Source organism: Drosophila virilis, chromosome X (assembly GCF_030788295.1).
Source record: "Drosophila virilis strain 15010-1051.87 chromosome X, Dvir_AGI_RSII-ME, whole genome shotgun sequence".
Taxonomy (NCBI): Eukaryota; Metazoa; Arthropoda; class Insecta; order Diptera; family Drosophilidae; genus Drosophila; species Drosophila virilis.
The window spans coordinates 21,529,314-21,542,942 of NC_091543.1; the positions used below are offsets into that span (position 1 = coordinate 21,529,314).

At 32.0% G+C, this 13,629-nt stretch overlaps 1 protein-coding gene across 21 annotated transcripts in view; it reads left to right on the forward strand.

The window, feature by feature from the left end:
* The window catches only part of cac (calcium voltage-gated channel subunit cacophony), a 67,318-nt gene that overhangs the window by 14,789 nt on the left and 38,900 nt on the right, over nucleotides 1–13,629 (forward strand). For 16 of the 21 annotated variants that reach the window (XM_070210026.1, XM_070210031.1, XM_032440341.2 and 13 more), the window contains 7 exons: nucleotides 113–228; nucleotides 1,237–1,296; nucleotides 1,354–1,458; nucleotides 5,415–5,612; nucleotides 5,707–6,220; nucleotides 7,873–8,208; nucleotides 9,778–10,341. In XM_070210026.1, coding sequence (XP_070066127.1) covers nucleotides 113–228; nucleotides 1,237–1,296; nucleotides 1,354–1,458; nucleotides 5,415–5,612; nucleotides 5,707–6,220; nucleotides 7,873–8,208; nucleotides 9,778–10,341 — 1,893 coding nt within the window. The remainder of the gene's footprint in view (nucleotides 1–112; nucleotides 229–1,236; nucleotides 1,297–1,353; nucleotides 1,459–5,414; nucleotides 5,613–5,706; nucleotides 6,221–7,872; nucleotides 8,209–9,777; nucleotides 10,342–13,629) is intronic. The other 5 variants (XM_070210030.1, XM_032440353.2, XM_070210066.1 and 2 more) reach the window with 2 other exon arrangements.

The window sequence follows — 13,629 nt, forward strand, 5'->3', positions numbered from 1 at the left end:
TTTAAAAGGTAACAAACTGAAAATTGTATTATGTAATGCAATACATACATATTTGTTCATTGGATCGTTCCTGTTTTTAGTTCATCATATTCTATTTGATTATTTTTTGTAGTGAATTCGCAAAAGAACGAGAAAAAGTAGAAAATAGACAAGAATTTCTTAAACTTAGAAGGCAGCAGCAACTAGAAAGAGAGTTAAACGGCTATGTTGAATGGATTTGTAAAGCTGGTATAGTATTTACCCCTTTCTTTTGTAACTTTATAAAAATATTTAAAACCTATTTCCTTGTGCTTAAACCTACAAAATTGCATATATACATTTATAAGTTTATAATTACAATACCTTTAAATTCACAATTTAAAAAAAAAATAAACATAATCTCACCAGTGTGCTCGATCAGAAGATGCCCCGCCACATTCATAAATGTTTTCTGTGATTATTGTCCGATTCACATAACATATTATCCAATTATAATAATGTTTGAATAAATAATGAATGCCAACTTTAGCACCTATATTCAATAAAGAGAACCTTCATGCCACATTGAATGACTCTATCTCATATAATCGCCTTTATAAAATAGGGAACAGAAATCAACATCGGTTTTCTCTTAGTCGAACCTCAACGTTTGTCAACCATTAATTCGGATATTAAGAAGATTGGGACTTCGATTCAAAAACAAGCTTTTTAATTTTAGAATATAAGAAGCCTCCAAGTGTGCATAGATGACAATTTGAGTACCAGTTCCCGTTCCGTTTTATAGAGATCAATTTGTAAATATACCGTCGTAAATATCTACGTTAGAATGTGTTTTTTTTTCTCTATGTATAGTTAGAGGGAAGTGTAAATGAGTGTAATGATGGCTCTGAACTGAGTACGGTGTATCTTCTAGTCGGGCACCTTGGCCTGAGCACTCTCTATTATTTGAATAACTAACATGTTTAATATATATCGCAATGCACCACAAGTGGCTTTTTGCTAGTTCTCCTAATACACACAATTTATTCTCAAATGTAACACACGGACACCTCACAAATATTCTTCATATTCATTCATTACACAAGTACGCTTTTACTAAAATAAAGGAAATACAAAATATACTCAATCAAAATAAATACATATTTACATATTTGTTAATCCTAATACTGCTTGTCATAAAATTAAATGATTTGAAAATCCTTTCTGAGCATGCCATGAACGTATTATAATCTGTCTCTCGTTATGATATCCTTTCAGAGGAGGTTATATTAGCCGAAGAGCGAACAACTGAAGAGGAGAAAATGCACATAATGGAAGGTATGCTAATATTTAAGTTCTGATATGCGGGACTTCCCTAATAATATTGTATTCTAGCTCGTAGACGAAATGCAGCCAAACGGAAAAAGCTGAAAAGTTTGGGCAAATCAAAATCAACCGACACTGAAGAGGAAGAAGCTGAGGAGGACTATGGCGATGACGGTAAGCATTTAATTGCTTATTACTATTAGTGCCGGAAACTATTTTGATACGGTGAACAAAAAGACTCCGAAAACTTCTTAAACATTATGCTACCTTCAGTGTTTCAAGCGAAATCTCATCTATTTAAGAGTCAGGTTGATAAGAATGCATTCTTTTTGAGTTTGTCTCAAATCGCAAAGGCGTTGGATTACAGATTTGGTTAATACTCGCACAAAAAAAAATATAAAGCTTTTGAAAGTTAAAATTTACTTGTACCTATGATGAGATTGCCCGAGTAGGATACCTTCCGTGCCCAGCTTCAAATTACCGTCATGTGCATTATTATCTATGCTACAAGTGAGATTCCCGAAAGTATATTCCTAATTAAATAGCTATGTTGAGTCGGTTGATATATATAAGAATGTCATGTAATATTCTACGTATATACAGGGGAAGTACAAAAATCACTTCACATCAAATTCCGATCCATTGCCAATTGTTTTATCGGTAAGCTTAAAACCTTAAGAGATTTGTTAAGTAAAGTACGCCGTTTGTGGAAGACGAAATAAATCAATTTAATGTTAGCTCTCAGCGAGAATTTTGCGATGAAAATACAATGCTTTGATGAAAAAAATGTTAGTCTCAGTCAAATATGCGAACGGCCTATGCTCGAATATACATTATGTGGCAAGCCAAAGAGCTTGGAGTTGTATAGCTACACTCAGGAGAATAGTTTTAACCCTTGTTGAACAATAAGTCATAACAATACAATGGTTGTCAAAATACTATGTCTGCTTCGGGAACTAACACTGGCAGCAGTCTAAATATTGCTAAAGAACAATGTTGCTGAAGCACAATATCACCACATCTTCTACAGGGCTTCCAAAAGGTCAACTCCGAGGAAGGCCCAAATACGAAGTCTTAGGCTGTTTCTGGTGTGAGGATAGCCAAGAGAAGGCTCAGCAAAATTCACTAGGATCTTTTCTCCATTTATCTTTAGCTTTCCTTGTCGATTGAACTCAATATATAAACATTTATATAAGTTTAAAATATGGTTTTGATTGTTCCCCAAATAGTTTTTGTTTCTTTTTCGAATTTTAAGGTTTGGCTTCTGTTATTTTAGCCTTTCTTAAAAGTATGGTCATATGTGACACATAACTTGTCACAATCTTTAATGATTTAATTGATCGGTCAATCTTGACCAATATTATTTTGAGCTATTTAAAGGCATCATATCTTGAAAAAAGTCGATTAAATTAGTTATGGAGTTGTCGACAGCGTTTCTAATGGTAGGAGTTTCATTTTAATTATCGCATCTCTACCTCTTTAAGTCTTTGAGATTGATAAACAGGCTTATAAATTTCAACAAATCATTACACACCTCTTGCCCATATTTTGTAGTAAAGGGTTTGAAATAATCAAGTCTAACGACAGGTAATGTTGTCGCCATACGAACCCATACATATTTGAACAAATTATTAATATTATTATTATTCAAACACTTGATTAACATATTTATTTATATTTATGTAATATATGTTGTCAGGGTAAGAAATATGTCAATAAATATTTAAATCTGTTCAGAAATTGTAAATAAAAGTTTAAGCTGTGTGTGAGCGAAACACAAACGAATTCTTAATTGGGTAGCTTACCGCTTTTACCTGTCAAATGATTTTGTAATCAATATAACATTTGTTGTTCGTCAATTGGGAACCAAATTTCAAGAACGTTTTTCGCTTATTTTTGGTGCTTGATTCATTGGTTTTTGCAATAATAAATATTAATTATATATTACGTTATTATATATTTATTAAAATATAACTAAGATCAAATTGTCACGAATTCGATTTTAGAATGTCAAGTTCCAGCTATGCAGATAGTTCTTGCTTTGGAACTAGACATTTATTACAAAAATTCCTGAATCAACTATTTAAAATAAGCATTTAATGTTAATTAATTAATTGTATTAAGATGTTTTTAAGATATATTCGTTTTTAAATCCAATTAATTACATTATTTTTTTATTGGATTTTTTGAATTTAACTTAACGAAATTCTATATCTTACATTGAAAATATTCAAAATGTGTAAGTAAACCATAATTTGACCAATTATTTGATTTACTATACAACCATTTTTCACAACATCGTGCTGCATACGTACAATTCAGTAGCAACATCAATTTATTCATTTTTTTTTAATGTATCAGTATCAGTATTAACATAGATATAATAAAATCATGACGGAGATGTTTGTTTATCGAAGATCACGGAAAATTGCGTACCCCATTTCAATTTCACCTATGCTAGGCTCATAGTTTTTTCAAGAATAATTCATGTAGCCCAATAAGCTATAATTCAATTTGAAATGGAATTTGAAAAATGCACTTGCTTATGAATTTTCATTGATATCAATCATACTTAGGTTGGTTGCCTTAATAATGTAAGACAGAAAGTCACTCATTCCTGCGATGAGTACGCTATATAACAAAATGATTTTTTTTTGTTTTTTTATCACCTTACTTTTTCGATTCACTTGGACTCACTCTAAATTTGTCAATATTTTTATTTGGTGCATTTCTTATGTATTGTTTTTTTTTTTTTGTTTTAACTTTTTGTGCTGTGAATTCTTTTTCCTATTTCGATGAAATGTCAACCAATTTAAATGAGTAAGAAGAAAATATTTAAGAGTTAGTCTCATACATTGTGTACTTCCAAACATTGTATGAGAAGATTATGCATTTTATTATACATTTAGTATCTGTGTCCTACGTAAAGTAGATTATAATTCAGGATTTCGATTGGCTACCAAATCATAAGAAAACATAGTCAGAAATAGTATGGGAATTTGGGACAACTTATCCAAAATTCTTTTTGTTTTATTTTTCAAGTTTATTGTTCAAAGTTTAGCCTAAGTCGTATCGGAAACCTTCATCGCTACTGTGAAAAATTAGCTCCCTTTCTCTCACAAGGCCTAGGGCCAACGTGACAAACGGGGATTCGGGGATTCCAGATCCCGCATAAATTTATAATTTTAATGTTCGTTTATTTAATTTGTTATTAATAAAATAAAAATGCAATAAAAATAAATGAAAGAAAGTAAGAGTGGTTTATTCGAGTGTCCTGCTCGAATTATTTTAGCTTCCTTAAAAATTACTTTTTCCATCTTTTTCTTAATTATTGTGTATTTTATACTGTTTATACTCCGATCTTCGTGCAATTTTCATGGCTTGATATATGTATAAAAGTGTGTGTATACCAAATCGCAAATGCACTAACTTTAAAAATGAGTAGGAGAGGTAACTTTAATATAAATATTCTAATATGCATACATATACCATCCGAGAACCTACATAAAAAGTTTTGTGACCCAAGCTGTTATAAAAATGGGACGATATATCGAAAATATTATCCTTGTTCTGCGTATAGGAGATTTCATTCAAAATGTTCAAGTTTCCAGCTTTTTAAGTTACTAAGAATTGCGAGTTCAAACAGACTAACAAATACGCTTTATTCAGCCTGTTACATACACAAAGCCATTTTACCCTTTCGACCAATTTTGTACTGTAGCCAGACGAAATCAATCTAAAGTTTTTCAACAGCTCCTGAAGCTTTTCACAGACAATACTACATCAATAGCAAGTATGTAGAAATTCTATACTAACGGCTTACGACGTACACCAAGTCGTTTTAGTGTTTTTAAATTTGTGACACATTGTCATCTCTTAAATTTAGTATTAAAACCCAACATTTCATGTATGTAAGTGTGTATATACTCGTAGATATCTATGTTAGTAGTTGCATCTTGTTAAGCGTAGAGATATCGAATAAAGCTAACAACTACCACGATTATTTCACAAAGTACTCATATGCAGGACACATCAAATTTCTCTGGCAATATTAAGAACACTCCTCCCTAAGGCTATTAAGAAATCGATTCAGTTAAATGTTACTAATCTTCAATTTTTACTTTTGACAGGTTATCTAAAAACTCGTTCAAAACCCCAAGGTAGCTGTACAGGATTCTGGCGGGCCGAGAAAAGATTTCGCTTCTGGATACGACACACAGTAAAGACGCAGTGGTTCTATTGGTTCGTAATAGTTCTGGTCTTTCTGAATACCGTCTGCGTAGCTGTCGAACACTATGGCCAGCCAACATTTCTAACAGAATTCCTGTGTAAGTTATTTCTTAATATCGGTCTTGAGTTTTCTGCAGAAGATGTGGAGAGCAGATTGTCTGGTAGCTAATACTAATACTAATTTCGTTACAGACTACGCTGAATTTATATTCCTGGGCCTATTCATGTCGGAAATGTTTATAAAGATGTATGCGCTGGGCCCTCGCATTTACTTCGAGTCGTCGTTTAACCGTTTTGATTGTGTCGTCATTAGTGGTTCGATATTCGAGGTGATCTGGTCCGAAGTTAAGGGTGGCTCCTTCGGCCTATCTGTGTTGCGTGCGCTACGGCTGCTGCGCATCTTCAAAGTGACCAAATATTGGTCATCACTTCGTAACTTAGTAATTTCATTGCTTAATTCAATGAGATCTATTATCTCGTTGCTCTTCTTGCTCTTCTTGTTCATACTGATATTTGCACTGCTTGGCATGCAATTGTTCGGTGGGCAATTCAATTTACCAGGAGGCACACCCGAAACAAATTTTAACACATTTCCCATAGCACTTCTAACCGTGTTTCAAATCCTTACCGGCGAAGATTGGAATGAAGTTATGTATCAGGGTATTATATCGCAAGGCGGTGCGAAGAAAGGAATGATTTACTCTATGTAAGTTTAAATAAATATTTATATATATATTTTTTTTATTATTAATATTATGTAATATATTTAATTATATGAGTATGTTCTATAAGCTATAAGATAGTATCATAGATAAGACCAAGTAAAAACGATTCTGTCGGGTGCAACCGACTACGCAATACTCGTTCTGGGTTGGTGGCTCAAAGACTTAACCGCAATGCAGTCATTTTCTAAGGGTGCCTTTGGAAATTGCGATTTTTGCAATGTGTGGCGATAGATACTCATGTGGCCACAATATTTTTGCATCGATCTGCTAAATAAGAGATGCCAGCCCTAAAATTGTTCGAGTATAGATTTTCGCAGATTAAACTTTTTTAAAGTAGCAAGTTTATATTATTTATGTCTGAACAAATTCTGGACATATAGACTGTCGGTAGACCAGACAAACATTGCACAAAGCCAATCCACTTTCTCACTTCATGAACCGAGTATACAAATTTGATGTCATATTCTAGAGAAATACATGTATGCTTAATATCCTGCTAGGTGAAAAGAAGTCTATACGATATCGTGAATTTTTTGTTTGTTTTGTTTTGTTTTGTTTTTTTTTTTTTTTCAATTTATTAGTTATTGAGAATTTTGCTTGATTTGCTTTTAATTTTGTTTTACTTATTTCGATATTATAATTTCATAATAAACGCCGAAGTAGGCTCTGGGAAAGTAGATGGAATTCATTGAACGTCGAACCATTAATGTGTGCAATCGACTTTAAAGATCCGAAACGTTGGATTTTTGGTTTCACAATATAAGTGAGAGATAGGACTTTATGGCTTGAAGAATTTAGTTTAATTTAATTCTGAAATTTTGCAAGCCAAGTCCATTCTCTTTTTCTCAGTCGCTCATTATCTAAATAAAGTCTCGGCGTACTCATCCGTACCTTAATAACGTAAGTGTATACATTTAGAAATGCTAAAACACTTTACACATACCTGCTTAACTATTTATATTCATAATTTTTTGCAGAAATCAATTCAGTTTTGGATTCATTTTGGCCCTATGTCACAGTTGATTAAGTATTATAAGTATTTAACGCCTTACTACATTATATTCGTTAAGACTTATTGGACTTACGAGTAATGCCGCACTGTAAAACCGTATTCAAAGATTGATTGATTCAACTCTTAGTCTCCTTTAATTCTAGAGTACAACTAGCAGTCAGATGCGCTGTAAATATATGTAACTAATTATATTTAGATCAGATCTATTTAGTTACTTAAGCTCATTTTATTGGTAGTTATTAACATTCGACCAAATGTTGTGCTTGGAAATATCACCATCATTTTACGCCTGAAAATAAAAGTATTACCATTCCGTTGCACATATGAACATAGGTTCAAATAAATATATCTTGAGTCTGTGGAGACAGATGAGAATGTGTTTAAAGTACATACTGGTCCGTCAAAACTAAGATCATGAGGATTGAGCCAATCAACCATATGGTATTCCCACAATAAGGTTAATCATGAATGGATTAAAAAGATTTTGACATTTAGCACTTAAGCGGATGCAGGGTATTGAATCGATCGGAACACTTCCGACATTACCAAGTACTTACATATATGTATATATCTATATGCGATTGTGTGGATTCAACTCATAACTTTCTATTCCTTTAACAGATACTTTATCGTTTTGGTACTCTTCGGTAATTATACGCTTTTAAATGTGTTCTTGGCTATCGCCGTCGATAATTTGGCGAATGCGCAAGAACTGACAGCAGCCGAAGAGGAACAAGTCGAAGAGGATAAAGAGAAACAACTACAAGAGCTAGAAAAGGAGATGGAAGCGCTTCAAGGAGATGGTGTTCATCTTGAGAACGGCGATGGCACAGTGGCCACTAGCAAAGGAAAGAGCAAGAAAAAGGAGGAAGAGAAAAAAGAAGAAGAAGAAGTAACAGAAGGACCCAAACCAATGTTACCATATTCTTCGATGTTTATACTTTCACCAACAAATCCGTAAATATTATTTTCATTAGATTACTTATTTAAATATCTCACTCGGCAACGCCGGGTAACACAAGCTATATATATATATTGATTTTATATACTAGTTTACCGGGTCATGGATTTTCTTTCTTCTCGCCACAAATCTTTAAGAACTTTCTACATGCTTAGGGGCATGGAAAAGCTTGATGTTGATTAAATTCATAACAGATGTAAAGAATTTTTCTTGAGAAAAAAATAAGTTTGAAGCAGTTCAGACGAAAACATAACTGTCGTCTATAGAATCCATATACATATATTCATACCAAAAGGATGCAATACGAATTCATTAGAATTATCAAAAACATTACAAAAGTAGTTTCAAGGCAACAACATTTTAGTTAAAGTCTACCCAGGAAGGTGGAGAGGGAGTGGCAGAAAAATACATCTCAAAGCCACTTTTATATGTATAAATAGTTTATATGCATTTGGTATCAGGCTTAAGTGGGAGTTATGGCCTAATCTATTATTTTGGAATAATAATGTTTATAAATTTAAAATAAAAAACAATTTAGCGTGGGCTCGACTTCAAAACCTCCTGTAGCCATCAGTAACACTTTGGCTTCTGGTGCAATTCTTCAAATCATAAATTATCGATTAATGAGAATTACAGGGGCTTTTATGTTCGTTGTCCGATGTATATGGAATTAATTGTGCATTAATTCTTATCACAGCAGCAAGTCTAAGAATCGATTTGTATCAAGCATTAAGAAATGGGATGGGATAACGAACGACAAGCAGCCGTGCTGTTGGGTAGGTAGGAAAATATATAAACATTACTTTTAATTCCAGTTCCTTTATACTTGCATAGGCTCGTTAATTTAAGTGCAGGTATTTGTGATCTAGGTTCCTTTTAGAAATTTTTAATATTCAAATATAGCTATCATTAATAACTATCCTAATATCTGATAAAATTTTTTAGCCTAACCAAAATTGTACTAACTATTTTCACTTTTTTCTTTTACTTTTTTCTTTTGGATTCGGTTCAATTTTATGTTGCACACTACAATGAACAACTGAACAAATTAATTCATAAATTGAATTATCTTTGATTAATTCAAATTGTAAATATTTGCACTACAAATATCGACGAAAACTTCATTTGATTCCTACACCAATCACCTTCACCACGAGAAACTGCAATCCATCTTATTAAATTCATCATCACCTTTAACAACAACAACAACAACAACAACTATAACAATGACTATGACAAACACCGTTGATAAAACATTATGCAACTATGCAACTACAAAATTATAACTGCTAATAACAAAATCGATTAAATAATAATTGGAAAAAACAAACAATTTAAACTAAATAAAACGGTTGACTAAACAAAACAAAAAATCGCAATCGAATACCTAAAATAAAATTCAATAACAAATGTAATAACCGAATTAATTGAACATTGCAATTGTAACTGGCAAAAAAAAAAAAAAAACAAACAAACAAACATTTTTTTACTGAACAAAAAAAAAAAAAAAACTAAAAACAACAAACCCAACCACCTATTTGTATAACAATTAATGACCCATACAGCATACGACGTGGCGCCCATTGGGTCGTAAACTTACCATATTTTGATTTCTTCATAATGGTCGTCATCTCAATGTCATCAATAGCATTAGCAGCCGAAGATCCCGTTCGTGAGAACTCGAGGCGAAACAAAATTTTGAATTACTTTGATTATGCATTTACCGGCGTATTCACGATAGAAATGTTGCTGAAAATTGTAGACTTGGGTGTCATACTACATCCTGGCAGCTATTTAAGAGAATTCTGGAATATTATGGATGCTGTGGTCGTTATATGCGCTGCTGTTAGTTTCGGTTTCGATATGAGCGGTAGCAGCGCTGGACAAAATTTGTCAACTATAAAATCGCTTCGTGTCTTGCGAGTATTGCGTCCATTGAAGACCATTAAACGTGTTCCAAAATTAAAAGCCGTCTTCGATTGCGTCGTGAATTCATTAAAAAATGTTGTTAACATTCTAATCGTGTACATATTGTTTCAATTTATATTTTCTGTTATTGGTGTACAATTGTTCAATGGAAAATTTTTTTATTGTACGGACGAAAGTAAACATACTTCCGAAGAGTGCCAGTAAGTAAAATTTGTATTCAAGATTGATATTTTTGCTGTTCTAATTTTTCTTATATGTTTCGTATACCATAAACCGACATTATTTGTGCTAAATTTTCTGTTCAGTTTTAATAGTTTTTTGCTTATCATTTCATAGACTTCGCAATAATAATTTATCCTCTTAGACGCGTTACACATACATTCTGTGTGGTCTTACATACATATATATAGATCTTCTACTCTATCAATCACTATTGTTCTCTCTCTCTCTCTCTCTCCCTCTTTTGTAATTACATATCCGTTTCTCTCTTTAAATATATAATATGAATGTATATGAATGTACATACATGTGTGTATATATACACATATATATTTATATATATATATATGTATATATATATGTATATGTGTATATATTTTTAATTGATTAGCATAAATATATATAAACATATTTAAATAAACAGTTCATGTCTGTGTGCTCCAATCCTTAATTTGTTACAATGTGCCTACAAAGCTTTTAAATACAACCATTAATAGATTCTTGTGTACATGCTTTGCTTTTAAATAACAACACAATGTGCTATATGATAAGCCTACTTATCAGCACCTCAGGAAACTCTTAAAGATCGGATAGATGTACAATTTATATACATAAGTCAATCAAGTGTTATAAAACTGAATGAAGCAATTAATTGCATTTGTTGTGCGTGTATGTGTTTAACCTCATTTGAGGTGTGACTAGTACTACGTAGTTAGTACCTAGTACCTTTTCTATGTATGTATTACTTTTGTACTTGCTTATATACACAATTATACCACATTATCTACGTTTGGTTCCTATAAATGTTTACACCAATTCTAAATGTCCACTCGACTTGCAGCCATATCCAAAGCTAAGGCTCATCGTTACTTCTCGTCCTTCATAATGTTTTCCAACATATGTATCTATATATATGTATATATATTTATATATACATATGTATGTGCCTATTATAATCGCATTTCTAAAGTTGAGATCATAGGGAGAGTGAGGTGCAATATTTAGTAATTGTTAAGACAAGGGAACGAAATTTTGTTCATGATTGAACCTCATGAATTTTTTATTATTGTTCAAGATATCCAGCACTCTCGAGAGCTATAAATTAGTCGTTTGCATGACACTGTGTGTACATATATTTAAGTACTTATATATGTGTACATGGTGAATCATTGCAATTGCGAAAAACAGATAACATACGTTTTTTATGTTTTTGTCTCCAATATATATATATATATTTTTTTTTTTCAATTGTATATTATTTAATTACTTATGTGTTTGTTGTTTGCTTGTATCTTTTTTCTTTTCTAAGAAGACAAAAAAGGTGCACTGATTTTACAGAATGTAAGAGTAGCATTTTACAGTTTCTCGCCCAGTTTTTCTTGCCTGAATTGTGTTGAACATTCACGCGAGTAAAAGGGCCAAAAACGAAATTATTAACAAGAAAACCAACCATAACAAACAACTGATTTTTAAATTAATAAATATAAAATTACGAGCGAAATACAAATAGCAAACAAAACTCAACAACAATATCAGTGTCTGTGTATATATTCATAGAAAAGAACTGAAATGCAAAACTACAATTGCCACCTAAGACCTTTCTAGTTTTATTCTATTTAATTTATAGTCAGTCTATTAAGTCGATCAATGTATTTTTATATGTGTTGCCTTCTACACCAAATCAAAAATCAATGTCGAAAAACAGCCAAGTTGACTCAACTGAAATTCAATTGAAATTCAAGAATCTGCTGTCGATCGCGTTTAGCATGTAAATAATCGTTTTATTTCTTTACAATTGGGTATTTGCAATACCAAAGAGTCCATATTACTACCAGAAGATTTCTTAATAAGTCTGTATTCGCGTACACGCAATAGAATAACTAATCGTATTTAAAGTAGATCTTTTGCTTAATTGAGTAGTACATCATGTCCTGAATGTCATGTTTGTGACTAGTGTCCAAAAATTTCCTCCTATTTCACCTTACAAGTTATCTCTCAATTTTCAAATATGGTAATGTCTATTTATAGTTGATACATACATTCTATAATTTCTTTAAATAGAATTAACAACTTATAAAATGTACAAATCTGATTCAAATCAGTTGCAATAGAAGATAGGTTTATTCAAATATACATTGGCAACAAACACAAAATCTGACTCCATGAGCCGTTGCACATAACGTGAGTGTAACGATCCCTTCTATAACAAAGACAAAACAAACAAAAAATGATGTTAAAGCCTCCGTTGAGTGTGGAAAACAAACAATTGAGAAGTGTTAACAAAATTAAAAACACAGGATGACTATCATTTTGTTTGTTGCAAATACAGCTCAAACCTAATTGACGTGAAAATTATACCGAATTAAACAGATACTTACATTTCTTGACGTACATGGTGCTCATACATACATACGACTGTGTACGGCTATGCTTATTATTTTGAAGACATACTCATGACAAAAAGTACAATACAGTCGCCAGATCAATTACCTTTGCAGTCACGTTGATTATACCAAACTGTGTAGATTATTCCACATCATAAGCGCAGCTGCCTTGTTACACATCGCCGAACAAACAACCAGCGACTTACGTATAAGTTGTGCACTACCAAATAAAAATCAACTCGGCTTCACTCTTTCGCATAAAGACTTAAATGCACCGCATAATGTTACGTATGTAGGTCTTGGTTTAATGGTTTATACAACATGAAGTAACTAACAGACTTACAACTTTGCTAACTTAACTGTGGGTTAAGCGGAGCTACTGAATGTTACTGTAGATGTATTAAGTTTTCGAACATTTCTTTTATTTGTACGCCTTCTGATTGCACAGTGTTGATTTGGATTGTTCTGGGTTACAGCTAGACAAATTTAAATACTGATACAAAAACAATTTGCAGACACACAAATCGCATATTTATCCATAAAAGGAATACAAGCCTACATATATACATAATATTCTGCTTTAATTTTTGTTGTGCAATATTTACTGATACCACCTGACCCACTGATTGATTGATTGATTGATTGATTGATTGATGTATATTCATTAGATTTCTTTGTGCAAATAGTCTCACATATAAATTTTGGTATTATCATGTTTTCAAACTTTTTACAAAACATGATAGAATTTTCCACATACATACTTATTTGAAAAGCAAAATGAATGTTATTCGAATTAAATTTATGTTAAATATTATTCATATCATAATGTACTTTGAATATTTTGTTTCTGTAGTGTTTTTGATTGTACAAAACTTGCTTTTTACG